Here is a 17,467-nt window from a genome sequence, read left to right on the forward strand (position 1 = left end):
TTTTGATTTAATACAGATTTATATGAAAATAGAGGACACACATCTTTCAACAGTTGTGAAATTAACAAACTGGAAAAATTATTAAAAAATAAAACAGCAGGACTGTGTAATACATTTGAATTGAAATGCCGATTCTTATGATCTTCATAATACTGTCAAATATTAATACTAAAACTGACTGTTTGCTCTCGTACCTCACATTTAATCATAAAGTCAAACACAGAATTTACTGAGCTTACAGTGTCTAAAAAACAGAGGATTGATCCGTTTATATGATGACATCAGAATCTAAAAGCTCTGCTTGAGTCTCGAAATTAAGCTGGTATTTTTTACCATTATTTTCTTTAAATCTAATACAGAGTTTCATAAGAGAATCAAACCTATAAAACACACAGGCCTAAAAATAAATTAAGTGTTCGTCACTGTTTCATTAAAAACAGAAATGTCAATAAAAGTGGCGCTCAATACTGTAGTGTAAAGAGTTTTTTTGGATCCTTTGAGATAAAAATCCCCAATCTGGGCCATCAAAACAAAACGTATGAAGGTCCATCACAGCCGACGTCACGGAGAGAAAAGAGTTTCCCTGCGGTGTCGTCTTGAACCGGTTTAGCGTCAGTCGGTGTCGTAGCCCAGGATCGGACCCAACCACCGCTCCACCTCGCACACCTTCATCTGCTTCCTGTGAGCGTAATCCTCCACCTGCCCGAGAGAGAGAGAGAGATATTAGATAAGTGCCCCTTTTTGCAAGACATTTTTTATTTTATATTTTAGTTGTTTAAATTTAGCCCATGGCATCGATTCTCAGCGTGTGCCTGACAAATTGTTCTTATTAATTATGCGAGTCCTCATAAGCCCCTCCCACTCTCCGTTTTGTCACTGCTGTGAAATTAAACCACTATTAAAACATCTCAATATTATGGAAGCTTGTTTAAGCCACTAAATAAAAAAATTTTAAAAAGGTAATTGCAACTTTATATCTCGTAATTCCGACTTAATATCTCGCAATTATATCTCGAAATTCCAACTTTATATCTCGCAATTCCAACTTTATAAATCACAATTCGAACTTTATATCTTGCAATTATATCACACAATTCCAACTTTATATCTCGAAATTCCAACTTTATATCTCGCAATTCTGACTTTATATCTCGCAATTCCAACTTTATATATCACAATTCGAACTTTATATCTCGCAATTATATCACACAATTCCAACTTTATATCTCGAAATTCCAACTTTATATCTCGCAATTCTGACTTTATATCTCGCAATTCCAACTTTATATATCACAATTCGAACTTTATATCTCGCAATTATATCACACAATTCCAACTTTATATCTCGAAATTCCAACTTTACATCTCGCAATTCCGACTTTATATCTCGCAATTATATCTCGCAATTCCAACTTTATATCTCGCAATTATATCACGCAATTCCGACTTTATATCAAGCAATTGCGACTTTATATCTTGCAATTATATTGCGCAATTCTGACTTTATCATGCAATTCTGACTTTATATCTCGCAATTCCAACTTTATATCTCGCAATTATATCACGCAATTCCGACTTTATATCAAGCAATTGCGACTTTATATCTCGCAATTATATTGCGCAATTCTGACTTTATCATGCAATTCTGACTTTATATCTCGCAATTATATCACGCAATTCCGACTTTATATCAAGCAATTGCGACTTTATATCTTGCAATTATATTGCGCAATTCTGACTTTATCATGCAATTCTGACTTTATATCTCGCAATTCCAACTTTATATCTCGCAATTATATCACGCAATTCCGACTTTATATCAAGCAAATGCGACTTTATATCTCGCAATTATATTGCGCAATTCTGACTTTATCATGCAATTCTGACTTTATATCTCGCAATTATATCACGCAATTCCGACTTTATATCAAGCAATTGCGACTTTATATCTTGCAATTATATTGCGCAATTCTGACTTTATCATGCAATTCTGACTTTATCATGCAATTCCAACTTTATATCTTGCAATTATATCACACAATTCCAACTTTATCTCACAATTCCAACTTTATATCTCGCAATTATATTGCACAATTCGGACTTTATATCTCGCAATTCCAACTTTATATCTCGCAATTATATCTCGTAATTCCAACTTTATATCTCGCAATTCCAACTTTATATCTCGCAATTATATCTCGTAATTCCAACTTTATATATCACAATTCCAACTTTATATATCGCAATTCCAACTTTATATCTCGCAATTCCAACTTTATATATCACAATTCCAACTTTATATCTCGCAATTATATCTCGCAATTCCAACTTTATATCTCGCAATTATATCTCGCAATTCCAACTTTATATCTCACAATTCCAACTTTATATCTCGCAATTCCAACTTTATATCTCGCAATTCTGACTTTATATCTTGCAATTATATCTCGTAATTCCGACTTTATATCTCGTAATTCCAACTTTATATCACGCAATTCTGACTTTATATCATGCAATTCCGACTTTATATCTCGCAATTTTACTGCGCAATTCCGACTTTATAACTCACAATTCCGACTTTATAACTTGCAATTATATCACGCAATTCTGACTTTATATCTCGCAATTCCCACTTTATAACTAACAATTCTGAATTTATAACTCACAACTGTGAGAAAAAAAGTCAGAATTCTGAGATAAAAAGCCAATTACCTTTTTTATTTTTTATTTCATGGCAGAAACAATCTTCCATACAATACAGCCAGCCTAACTTAGGCAACTGCCCTCCATTTAATTTAACAACAATGTAAATCGTGAAACGACAGAAATCCCCCCAAAATTAATAAAAATGCCCCCAAAATTCATGATATGAATTTCCCTTGTATGAGTTCTTGTATTTTGTGTTTATAACATAATATAGTTAAGCAATATCTCATGAGCAAAAGTTCTATTTTTTCAAATATCAGCACAAATGATATATTTATTTTATTTAAAAGTACAATAAAATGAACAATAAGTTGATTATATGAACTGACAATTTTTTAGACATGGCATCTATTTTGAATGTTTTCACTCTATTTTGTGAAAATAGTTTCAAACAAAGCAGAGAAGTTGCGTCTCTCAGCAACACACAGCAGTGTTTCGTTATATTCACCGTTTTTGAATGAATCAGTTGAGTCAATGATTCAATGACCCATTCATAAAGTAAATGGATACTTGCTTCTTTCATGAATTACTGCCACCTACAGGCAGTTTTAGTTTCATGTAGTTTCATTTCATTTTCCCCAAAATGTCATATTTCTATACTCAAAATGTTATATTTAGTACATTAATCTCATAACATTATTCAGGCAATTGTAATTGCAGTGTAAATGGATTTTGATAAATGGTAAGATGGATTTTGTTGATACTGATTTCACGTAACTGTCTATAGTGTACAGTGTTACATAATTAAAAGATGATCAACAATATGTAACTTTACTTTTTATAAAAAAAATTATAAGAGGGGTGTCCTTTTTCCCCCCAAAACTGAGATTGTGATGATTGACAGCATGGTAACCATAGCAACGCTCTGGCTTCTTACATGCTTGGTACTTGATATTTTTGAGTAATGTTACAGCGACCAAAGACTCAAAAATAAAGCTAACACTTTCCTTAAAGCCTTTATATATAAATAATGCATTCTGAAAGTATTTTTAATGCATTAATTATGCCTTGTAACACACCTTATAAAGCATTGTATGATCTCATGAATAAGTTATAATACATGATAACACTTTTATCTATTCATTGAACACACCTTTAGAAAGTACAACACACTGAAACACATGACAAACAACCAATTTCAGATGAAACAAGGAATCTGCAAATATTATAATGCATTTTAACTTTGGTTACTATTATTAATGTAGAAATATAATGCATTATAATGTACATTAAAAATATCTTTATAATGCATTATACACAACGGCTTTTTGCGTTACCAAAATAATTATAAATGAACCTGCTGCAACAAACTCATCAGATGTCTGTCATTTATCATCTGGTTAGTGGATATGATGTTGACCGTGAGGTTCATACCTGCTCTTTAGTAATTTTACCCACAGCGAAATAAGAGGATTTGGGGTTGGAGAAATAAAGGCCGGACACGGATGCAGCAGGAGTCATGGCCAGAGACTCGGTCAGAGTGATTCCTGCAGAAGAACATGAAGAGACACCATCAGATCCCATCATCACGCTCAGACACTTTTGGATAGTAACATCTATTTTCAAACTACATAATCAGAAAAACAAACACAGACTGATAATAATACGCAGAACAGACTGCAGATGATGTGTGAGAGACACTTCAGGAAGCACACAGATAACAGACAGAAGACCAATGGGAATGAAGCATGCAGATGCAGCGTGTCTGTGTCTCGTACCGGTTTTCTCCTGTATGCCTGCGAGTTTCCACATGGTGAGTTTCTCGGTGTGGTCGGGTTGGCTGGGGTAACCTGCGGCCGGACGGATGCCTTCATAGCGCAGCCGGTGCAGTTCCGACGCCGGCAGATCCTCCTCGCTGCTGTAACCCCACCAATCCCTGCGAACCCGAGCATGCAGCTCCTCCGCGAACGCCTGCAGAGAAACACACAACACACTCAAATACTGCAAACAATTCTGGATAAACTGAGAATCCTGATTTTTTTTTTGTTGTTTAGAATAAATATCACGATTCTCCCACAATTCTGAACAGACAACTAAACAAAATAACACGTCATTTACTAGAGATGAATCAGCGTTTTTGAACAAATCTCTTGAATGAATTATTCAATGACATTTTTTAACAGTCACCTGTCGCCACCTACTGGTGTAATGATGTGAACGATTCTGGATAAACTGAAAATCATGATTTTTCACCCACAATTCTGAACAGACAACTAAAAATAACGTCATTTACTAGAGGTTCTGATAAAATGTTAATGATACAGTGTGTTTAAAAATATGTAATCAATTTGAATTGATTTGGAAAAAAATGGTTTAAATGAAAGATTCAGTGACCCACTCATAAATACTTAATTGTTTCATCACTGGATGAATCAGTGTTTTTGAAATGAATCTGTTGAATGAATGATTCAATGACTCATTCATAAATACTATACTCAATAAATACATTACTGGATGAGTTTTTGAACGAGTCTCTTGACTGAATGATACAATGACAAACATTTTATAACAGTCACTTGTCGCCACCTACTGGTGTAACCATGCGAATGATTCTAGATAAACTGAGAATCGCGATTTTTCTCCCATGATTCTAAACAGACAACTAAACAACATGACGTCATTTACAAGAGGTTCTGATAAAATGTTAATGCGACAGAATATTTAAAAATATGTAATTAATTTGAATTATTTGAAAAAAGAAAGTTTAAATGAATGATTCAATGACTCACATTCATAAATACTCAATTGTTTCATTACTGGATGAGTCAGCATTTTTTAAACAAATCTGTTGAATGAATGATTCAATGACAAACACATTTTTTAACAGTCACTTGTCGCCACCTACTGGTGTAACCATGCGAACGATTCTGGATAAACTGAGAATCATGATTTTACTCCCACAATTCTGAACAGGCTAAACGAAATAAACTAAACAAAATAACTTCATTTACTAGAGGTTCTGACCAAATGTTCATGCTGCAGTTTATTTAAAAATATGAAATTAATTTAAAAAAAAAAGAAAAAGATTTGAATGAATGATTCAATGACTCACTCATAAATAATTGTTTAATTACTGGATGAATTGACATTTCTGAACAAATCTCTTGAATGAAAGATTCAAAGACAAAAAAACATTTTTTAACAGTCACTTGTCACCACCTACTGATGTAACAATGTAATGACAATCTTTATTTGAATCGTCAAGTTACTTTTTATTTTGATCGCTACCATAGACATCAGTGTTTATATCCGAACTATAAACTTTTATCTCAGTACTTCTGTATTAATTTGAACTAGAAGCTAAAGTTTATAAACAAACTTTTATGTTGGCTTGAGAAAGCCTGAATGGGCACTCAAGCCAACATAATTACCGTAAGACAGAAATAATAAAACTGTGTGGTTGAAAAGACTGTTTACGAAGCAGGGTGTGTGTTGTGCACCTCAGCGAGTCGGTCCGCCAGAGCCTTGACCATGATGCTGCTGTAATCGTCGCCCTGCTGCTCAAACGCCCGACTGAGTTCTTCTGCTCCGAACACGGACACTGCGAACAGACCAATGTAATCCTGCACGCCGCTGCCACGAGGAGCCACAAAATCCGACAGGCACAGGTATGGATCCGAGCTTGCAGAGTCTTTTTCCGCCTGCGGGTGGAAAAATGTGGAAAACAGTTTTTGAACAAGTCTCTTGACTGAATGATACAATGACAAACATATTTTATAACAGTCACTTGTCGCCACCTACTGGTGTAACCATGCAAATGATTCTGGATAAACTGAGAATTGCGCTCAGAATATTTAAAAATTTGTAATTAATTTGAATAATTAAAAAAAAAAAAATAGTTTAAATGAATGATTCAATGACTCGCACACAAATACTTTACTGGATGAATAAGCGTTTTTTAAACAAATCTGTTGAATGAATGATTCAATGACTCGCACATAAATACTTTACTGGATTAATAAGCATTTTTTAAACAAATCTGTTGGATGAATGAGTCAATGACTCGCACATAAATACTTTACTGGATAAATAAGCATTTTTTAAACAAACCTGTTGAATGAATGATTCAGTGACTCGCACATAAATACTTTACTGGATAAATAAGCGTTTTTTAAACAAATCTGTTGAATGAATGATTCAATGACTCGCACATAAATACTTTACTGGATAAATAAGCGTTTTTTAAACAAATCTGTTGAATGAATGATTCAATGACTCGCACATAAATACTTTACTGGATAAATAAGCATTTTTTAAACAAATCGTTTAATGAATGATTCAATGACTCACTCATAATTACTTTACTGGATAAATAAGCATTTTTTAAATCTGTTGAATGAATGATTCAGTGACTCGCACATAAATACTTTACTGGATAAATAAGCATTTTTTAAACAAATCTGTTGAATGAATGATTCAATGACTTGCACAAATACTTTACTGGATAAATAAGCATTTTTTAAACAAATCTGTTGAATGAATGATTCAATGACTTGCACATAAATACTTTACTGGATAAATAAGCGTTTTTTAAACAAATCTGTTGAATGAATGATTCAATGACTCACTCATAATTACTTTACTGGATGAATAAGCGTTTTTTAAACAAATCTGTTGAATGAATGATTCAATGACTCGCACATAAATACTTTACTGGATAAATAAGCATTTTTTAAACAAATCTGTTGAATGAATGATTCAATGACTCGCACATAAATACTTTACTGGATAAATAAGCATTTTTTAAACAAACCTGTTGAATGAATGATTCAGTGACTCGCACATAAATACTTTACTGGATAAATAAGCGTTTTTTAAACAAATCTGTTGAATGAATGATTCAATGACTCGCACATAAATACTTTACTGGATAAATAAGCATTTTTTAAACAAATCGTTTAATGAATGATTCAATGACTCACACAAATACTTTACTGGATAAATAAGCATTTTTTAAACAAATCTGTTGAATGAATGATTCAATGACTCGCACATAAATACTTTACTGGATAAATAAGCATTTTTTAAACAAATCTGTTGAATGAATGATTCAATGACTCGCACATAAATACTTTACTGGATAAATAAGCATTTTTTAAACAAATCTGTTGAATGAATGATTCAATGACTCGCACAAATACTTTACTGGATAAATAAGCATTTTTTAAACAAATCTGTTGAATGAATGATTCAATGACTTGCACATAAATACTTTAATGGATATATAAGCATTTTTTAAACAAATCTGTTGAATGAATGATTCAATGACTCGCACATAAATACTTTAATGGATATATAAGCATTTTTTAAACAAATCTGTTGGATGAATGATTCAATGACTCGCACATAAATACTTTACTGGATAAATAAGCATTTTTTAAACAAACCTGTTGAATGAATGATTCAGTGACTCGCACATAAATACTTTACTGGATTAAGCGTTTTTTAAACAAATCTGTTGAATGAATGATTCAATGACTCGCACATAAATACTTTACTGGATAAATAAGCATTTTTTAAACAAATCGTTTAATGAATGATTCAATGACTCACTCATAATTACTTTACTGGATAAATAAGCATTTTTTAAATCTGTTGAATGAATGATTCAGTGACTCGCACAAATACTTTACTGGATAAATAAGCATTTTTTAAACAAATCTGTTGAATGAATGATTCAATGACTTGCACATAAATACTTTACTGGATAAATAAGCATTTTTTAAACAAATCTGTTGAATGAATGATTCAATGACTCGCACAAATACTTTACTGGATAAATAAGCATTTTTTAAACAAATCTGTTGAATGAATGATTCAATGACTCGCACATAAATACTTTACTGGATAAATAAGCGTTTTTTAAACAAATCTGTTGAATGAATGATTCAATGACTCACTCATAATTACTTTACTGGATAAATAAGCATTTTTTAAACAAATCTGTTGAATGAATGATTCAATGACTCGCACATAAATACTTTACTGGATTAAGCGTTTTTTAAACAAATCTGTTGAATGAATGATTCAGTGACTCGCACATAAATACTTTACTGGATAAATAAGCATTTTTTAAACAAATCGTTTAATGAATGATTCAATGACTCACACATAAATACTTTACTGGATAAATAGGCGTTTTTTAAACAAATCTGTTGAATGAATGATTCAATGACTCGCACATAAATACTTTACTGGATGAATAAGCGTTTTTTAAACAAATCTGTTGAATGAATGATTCAATGACTTGCACAAATACTTTACTGGATGAATAAGCGTTTTTTAAACAAATCTGTTGAATGAATGATTCAATGACTCACACATAAATACTTTACTGGATAAGCGTTTTTTAAACAAATCTGTTGAATGAATGATTCAATGACTCACTCATAAATACTTTACTGGATAAATAAGCGTTTTTTTAAACAAATCTGTTGAATGAATGATTAAATGACAAACACATTTTTTTACAGTCACTTGTCGCCACCTACTGGTGTAACCATGCTTCCTCTCATGTTTCCTCACACCACACTGATGCATGTAAAAACAGAATGAGCTGTGGTTGGTCGCTGTATCACAGGTCTAACCTGCTGTCTGAGGCCATGGAAGGTGGCGACGTGTGACGTGACATCATCAGCGTACAGGTGGATGTCATCACCGTCACTCTGAGCGCGCCAGAATCCCAGCAGCCCGCGGGCTTGAAGACCTCCACTGTCAATCAGTCGGTTCAGGAGCTTCACAGCGTCATCATGGACACGCCGCGCCTCCTCTCCTGAAACACACACACACACACATATTAGAGAGGTCACCCACGCTGACCTTTGACCTCATACGTTGATACTGCGGTCAATCAGACGCACCCACGGTTTTGTCCTTGAATATTTTGGGGTATCCTCGGTTGGGGTATTTGCCCCTCAACTGCCACACATCAAAGAACGGCTTCCAGTCGATGAAGTCCACCAGCTTACGCAGGTCATATGTGTCAAACACGCGTGTGCCCAAGAACTGTGGCTGCACTGAAAGCACAATCACAAACTCTTGATGAACAGAACTAAAATTATAAAGTCATCACTAGTCATGTTGACGACAGTGAAGCTCATGTAATCAGCTGGTTAGATACTAGTTTAGGTTCAGGTCATCATACCTGGTTTTGTTTGCGAGAGCCAGTCTATATGGAGGCCCTTCTCTCGAGCCCGACTCAGAGACAAGAAGCGTCTGTCCTGGAGGAAACAGAGCAGCGACATTGACACCATCATTCACTTCTTTTATTAGGAGCCAAGCACTGAAGGTAATCGTTGGCATTCTTCTTCTTATTATTATTCTTTTTCCATTTCTTCTTCCACTCTGGAAGCACATAGAACTGCTTGCAGGAAAATTATGAAATTTGGCACACAGATAGAGGATAATCTAAACTGTCACAATAGCAAATTAGGAATCTCTAACTCAATCCCTCTAGCGCCACCAACTGTCCAAAGTTGCACTCACATTTCTGCTAATAACTTTTGAACCGTAAGGGCTATAAACAAAATTCTTTTTTTTCCTCTGATTCCACCATTTTGAATTTTCTGAAAAACCTACTTCTTCAAACTCCGAGGCCGCTGCTCTGATTTTCACGAAAATTGAACCAGATCATCTTCAGACCATGCTGACAAAATGTTATGGAACTCAAGTTGATTTGTCAAACTGTTTTTGAAAAACGCACAAAACGAATTTTGCAAAGCGCTTGCAAAAATAGATGTACGGCTATATCTCCTCAAACTTTATCGTATTCTGACAAAACTTGGCGCATGTCATCAAAAGCATGTTCTGAGGCTACGTGCCGTTTCAACACAGCGCCATCTACTGGTTCGGGAATACAAAAAATGGCTATTTTTGCTAATAACTTCTGATCGGTTTGTCCAAAAATCATAAAAGTGGTCTCGTTAGGTTCAGGGCTTCATGCCGAGTCGAATGATATTTTCCAATTTTTCCATATCAGCCATTTTTGGCGTCGACCATTCATTTTGAATTTTGTAGTAAAATGCTATATTTTATGAACACATGAACGTATCGTTACGAAACTTGGTATGGGTCATCGGCACGATGCCCTGAAGGAGTCTCAGAAGTTTCAGACCAGCGCCACCTGGTGGTAAAAAAAATTGCATGCTTATATCTTTAGATGTAGTTGACTTATTTTCACGGGAGTCATCTCCTTAGATTCCTGAATCCTTGCCGAGTCCAACGATACTAAAACATGCTAGGTTTCGCCTTATGGTTGTTATTTAGTGTTTAAAGAACATTTGCGAATATCTTTGAAACCGCAAGTCCGATCAAGACGAAACCACTGTAAGAAAATTGCAAACATAGGTTGTTGACTAAACGCTAATGGCTAAATCTCAAAAATTCGATAGTAATTGGAAAAAAAAGTAATCAAAATCAGGTGTGTGTATTTTTTTGTGTTCATACATATAAATGAATATAAATTAGATATTTTCAGCAAATTTGACACTCTGAGGACACAAAAAAAAGTGGTGGGACTGCGCCACTTGGTGGCGCTATAATTGTACAAAACATGAAATTGGCTCTAACTACAGTACAGTTGGTCTGATTGGCAGTGTCATTGTCTCAGTTGCTATTATAGTCTATTATGACATTGTTGTTCTGCTGCTAGCTTCCTTGTTTGCGTCTGTCAAGCTTGGCCCCTTAATTGCTGCTTGCAGCTATATTTTTTATTATGTCTTTTCATTCTGTCTGCTTCTGTCCCCAAGACTAATCCCTTGTATGTGTAAGCATACTTGGCAATAAAGCTCATTCTGATGATTTATATTATTATCTCAGAACTGTGCACTCCTGACACATGGACATTACTTTGACACAGTCATTACTCTATACTGTAATGTAGACACATGCATTTTCTGTAAAGCTGCTTTGAAATGACATGTATTGTGAAAAGCGCTATACAAATACATGTGAACTGAACTAAATTGAGAAAAATCAAATGAACTTTGAGGCACTTTAAAAGGGTCTTGTGACCATCAGACCTTCAGTGAGTCGTAGTGATCTTGTCGGAGGTCTTCATACTCGTCCCGGATCTCCTCGAAGTAATCCTCACGGACAGCTTCATCCAGCAGCTGAGAGCACTGCACAATAATAATCATCATCATCATCATCATCAGAAGCAGCCCATCCAGTAAAAGCTTTCATATTCATCACGGGGTTAAAGGTAAGCTGAACCACTGTGTTCGAATATTATCATCAAATATGACTCATTAATAAAACAGTCTTTAGAGCTCCTTAATATAACAGATTGAATAAACGGTCTCAAAAAAATTATTACAATTGCAACAGCGTGTTCATGTGTGTCATACGTGGCTGTGCAGTTATTGGTGTATTAAACTGTAGTTGTCACAGGATGTGTGTGTATTTGAGTATTTTATGGTAAGTTTACAAATTCATGTATGATTTTGTTGCATGTAATGGTTAATTGCAGCATGCATTTGTGGGAATGAAAGGCTGTGCATTCTGGCTGACGTCTAACTCAATTATACAAGTTCTTAAATGCTGTTTGCTGCTGCTGTATGAGAGAGAGAGAGAGAGAGAGACACATCTCACCACTACTACACTGCGGGACGCGTCCAGAACATGAATGACGGGCGAGCTGTACCGCGGGGCGATTCTCACCGCGGTGTGAGTCCTGTCAAAACACACAAACAACACACCATACAGACTTCAGATCAAATAACTGTCTTAATTAGGGCTGTGTGAGTGACACCATAGAGTGACTTCTGTGGATGAGTGATGATGTGAATGAATCACTGAATCAGAATGAGTCTGTGAACCGATTCATGGAAAAGAGTCAAACTAACAACTGCTTCTGTTGCTGATGTTTAAATAACAGACTCCATAATTGTCAAAAAAAAATCTAATCAGTCTAATGACATGATCTTCATGAGAGTTAATGCTTCACTTTATTGCTGCAAACGTATGGTAAGTATCTAGTGAATGTGAGTGTCGTGGTGTCGTACTTCGATGTGGTGGCTCCGCCGATCAGCAGAGGAATCTTCAAGCCAAGACGCTCCATTTCTTTGGCAACGTGAATCATTTCATCCAGAGAAGGAGTGATGAGACCCGACAGACCGATGACATCTGCAGACACAGAGAGCGTCACGCATGCAGACAGACTCGTTCAGAGAGGAGAATATCAGAAACAGACCTGCTTTGTTTTGAATGGCCTCCCGCAGGATTCTGTCACAGGGAATCATCACTCCCAGATCAATGACCCTGAGGACACACAGACACACACACACACACACACACACACACACACACACAGAGTCGAGTTAGAATGACTCATGGGAGCGTTTACTTGTCTGACATCAAACACCTGCAGCTGCTGCAACTGAACGACCACTTAACACAAACTACCCTCAATCACACGCCAGGAGCAACACCAGCGCTCACACATACACACACTCGCACACTCACAGACTCACATAGACACACACAGACACACACTCACACCCACAGATACACACTCACACCCACAGATACACACTCACACCCACACAGACACACACTCGCACCCACACATACACACTCACACCCACAGATACACACTCACACCCACACAGATACACACTCACACCCACACAGACACACACTCACACCCACAGATACACACTCACACCCACACAGACACACACTCGCACCCACACATACACTCACACCCACACAGACACACACTCGCACCCACAGATACACACTCACACCCACACAGACACACACTCGCACCCACAGATACACACTCACACCCACAGATACACACTCACACCCACACAGACACACACTCGCACCCACACATACACACTCACACCCACACAGACACACACTCGCACCCACACAGACACACTCACACCCACAGATACACACTCGCACCCACAGATACACACTCACACCCACACAGACACACACTCGCACCCACAGATACACACTCACACCCACACAGACACACACTCGCACCCACACATACACACTCACACCCACACAGACACACACTCGCACCCACACATACACACTCACACCCACACAGACACACACTCGCACCCACACATACACACTCACACCCACACAGACACACACTCGCACCCACACATACACACTCACACCCACACAGACACACACTCGCACCCACAGATACACACTCACACCCACACAGACACACACTCGCACCCACAGATACACACTCACACCCACACAGACACACACTCGCACCCACACATACACACTCACACCCACACAGACACACACTCGCACCCACAGATACACACTCACACCCACACAGACACACACTCGCACCCACACATACACACTCACACCCACACAGACACACACTCGCACCCACAGATACACACTCACACCCACACAGACACACACTCGCACCCACAGATACACACTCACACCCACAGATACACACTCACACCCACAGATACACACTCACACCCACACAGACACACACTCGCACCCACAGATACACACTCACACCCACAGATACACACTCACACCCACACAGACACACACTCGCACCCACACATACACACTCACACCCACACAGACACACACTCGCACCCACACAGACACACTCACACCCACAGACACACACTCGCACCCACACAGACACACTCACACCCACAGATACACACTCACACCCACACAGACACACACTCGCACCCACAGACGCACACTCACACCCACAGATACACACTCACACCCACACAGACACACTCACACCCACAGATACACACTCACACCCACACAGACACACACTCGCACCCACACAGACACACTCACACCCACAGACACACACTCGCACCCACACAGACACACTCACACCCACAGATACACACTCACACCCACACAGACACACACTCGCACCCACAGACGCACACTCACACCCACAGATACACACTCGCACCCACACAGACACACTCACACCCACAGATACACACTCACACCCACACAGACACACACTCGCACCCACAGACGCACACTCACACCCACAGATACACACTCACACCCACACAGACACACACTCGCACCCACACATACACACTCACACCCACACAGACACACACTCGCACCCACACATACACACTCACACCCACACAGACACACACTCGCACCCACAGATACACACTCACACCCACACAGACACACACTCGCACCCACAGATACACACTCACACCCACACAGACACACACTCGCACCCACACATACACACTCACACCCACACAGACACACACTCGCACCCACAGATACACACTCACACCACACAGACACACACTCGCACCCACACATACACACTCACACCCACACAGACACACACTCGCACCCACAGATACACACTCACACCCACACAGACACACTCGCACCCACAGATACACACTCACACCCACAGATACACACTCACACCCACACCCATAGATACACACTCACACCCACACAGACACACTCACACCCACAGACACACACTCGCACCCACACAGACACACTCACACCCACAGATACACACTCACACCCACACAGACACACACTCGCACCCACAGACGCACACTCACACCCACAGATACACACTCACACCCACACAGACACACTCACACCCACAGATACACACTCACACCCACACAGACACACACTCGCACCCACACAGACACACTCACACCCACAGACACACACTCGCACCCACACAGACACACTCACACCCACAGATACACACTCACACCCACACAGACACACACTCGCACCCACAGACGCACACTCACACCCACAGATACACACTCGCACCCACACAGACACACTCACACCCACAGATACACACTCACACCCACACAGACACACACTCGCACCCACAGACGCACACTCACACCCACACATACACACTCACACCCACACAGACACACACTCGCACCCACACAGACACACTCACACCCACAGATACACACTCACACCCACACAGACACACACTCGCACCCACAGACGCACACTCACACCCACAGATACACACTCACACCCACACAGACACACACTCGCACCCACACATACACACTCACACCCACACAGACACACACTCGCACCCACACATACACACTCACACCCACACAGACACACACTCGCACCCACAGATACACACTCACACCCACACAGACACACACTCGCACCCACAGATACACACTCACACCCACACAGACACACACTCGCACCCACAGATACACACTCACACCCACACAGACACACTCGCACCCACAGATACACACTCACACCCACACAGACACACACTCGCACCCACACATACACACTCACACCCACACAGACACACACTCGCACCCACAGATACACACTCACACCCACACAGACACACTCGCACCCACAGATACACACTCACACCCACAGATACACACTCACACCCACACCATAGATACACACTCACACCCACACAGACACACACTCGCACCCACAGATACACACTCACACCCACACAGACACACTCGCACCCACAGATACACACTCACACCCACACAGACACACACTCGCACCCACAGATACACACTCACACCCACACAGACACACACTCGCACCCACAGATACACACTCACACCCACAGATACACACTCACACCCACACCCATAGATACACACTCACACCCACACAGACACACACTCGCACCCACAGATACACACTCACACCCACACAGACACACTCGCACCCACAGATACACACTCACACCCACAGATACACACTCACACCACACCCATAGATACACACTCACACCCACACAGACACACACTCGCACCCACAGATACACACTCACACCCACACAGACACACACTCGCACCCACAGATACACACTCACACCCACACAGACACACTCGCACCCACAGATACACACTCACACCCACACAGACACACTCACACCCACAGATACACACTCACACCCACACCCATAGATACACACTCACACCCACACAGACACACACTCGCACCCACAGATACACACTCACACCCACACAGACACACACTCGCACCCACAGATACACACTCACACCCACACAGACACACACTCGCACCCACAGATACACACTCACACCCACACAGACACACACTCGCACCCACAGATACACACTCACACCCACACAGACACACACTCGCACCCACAGACACACACTCACACCCACACAGACACACACTCGCACCCACAGATACACACTCACACCCACAGACACACACTCACACCCACACAGATACACACTCACACCCACACAGACACACACTCACACCCACAGACACACACTCACACCCACAGATACACACTCACACCACAGACACACACTCGCACCCACAGATACACACTCACACCCACACATACACACTCACACCCACACAGACACACACTCGCACCCACAGATACACACTCACACCCACACAGACACACACTCGCACCCACAGATACACACTCGCACCCACACATACACACTCGCACCCACAGATACACACTCACACCCACACAGACACACACTCGCACCCACAGATACACACTCACACCCACAGATACACACTCACACCCACAGATACACACTCACACCCACAGATACACACTCACACCACAGATACACACTCACACCCACACAGACACACACTCGCACCCACAGATACACACTCACACCCACAGATACACACTCACACCCACAGATACACACTCGCACCCACAGATACACACTCACACCCACAG

At 39.9% G+C, this 17,467-nt stretch overlaps 1 protein-coding gene across 2 annotated transcripts in view; it reads right to left on the bottom strand.

The window, feature by feature from the left end:
• mtr (5-methyltetrahydrofolate-homocysteine methyltransferase) overlaps positions 1 to 17,467 on the bottom strand; it is a 37,654-nt gene continuing 20,187 nt past the window's right edge. For both annotated transcript variants that reach the window (XM_048170507.1, XM_048170506.1), the window contains exons 23-33: positions 12,899 to 12,966; positions 12,711 to 12,831; positions 12,298 to 12,379; positions 11,727 to 11,825; positions 9,851 to 9,926; positions 9,567 to 9,722; positions 9,294 to 9,478; positions 6,147 to 6,347; positions 4,425 to 4,617; positions 4,081 to 4,193; positions 1 to 699 (exon numbers count right to left, since the gene is read on the bottom strand). In XM_048170507.1, coding sequence (XP_048026464.1) covers positions 613 to 699; positions 4,081 to 4,193; positions 4,425 to 4,617; positions 6,147 to 6,347; positions 9,294 to 9,478; positions 9,567 to 9,722; positions 9,851 to 9,926; positions 11,727 to 11,825; positions 12,298 to 12,379; positions 12,711 to 12,831; positions 12,899 to 12,966 — 1,381 coding nt within the window. In that variant the 3' untranslated portion in view covers positions 1 to 612. The remainder of the gene's footprint in view (positions 700 to 4,080; positions 4,194 to 4,424; positions 4,618 to 6,146; positions 6,348 to 9,293; positions 9,479 to 9,566; positions 9,723 to 9,850; positions 9,927 to 11,726; positions 11,826 to 12,297; positions 12,380 to 12,710; positions 12,832 to 12,898; positions 12,967 to 17,467) is intronic.

Source organism: Megalobrama amblycephala, linkage group LG20 (genome assembly GCF_018812025.1).
Source record: "Megalobrama amblycephala isolate DHTTF-2021 linkage group LG20, ASM1881202v1, whole genome shotgun sequence".
In the NCBI taxonomy this organism is placed as follows: Eukaryota; Metazoa; Chordata; class Actinopteri; order Cypriniformes; family Xenocyprididae; genus Megalobrama; species Megalobrama amblycephala.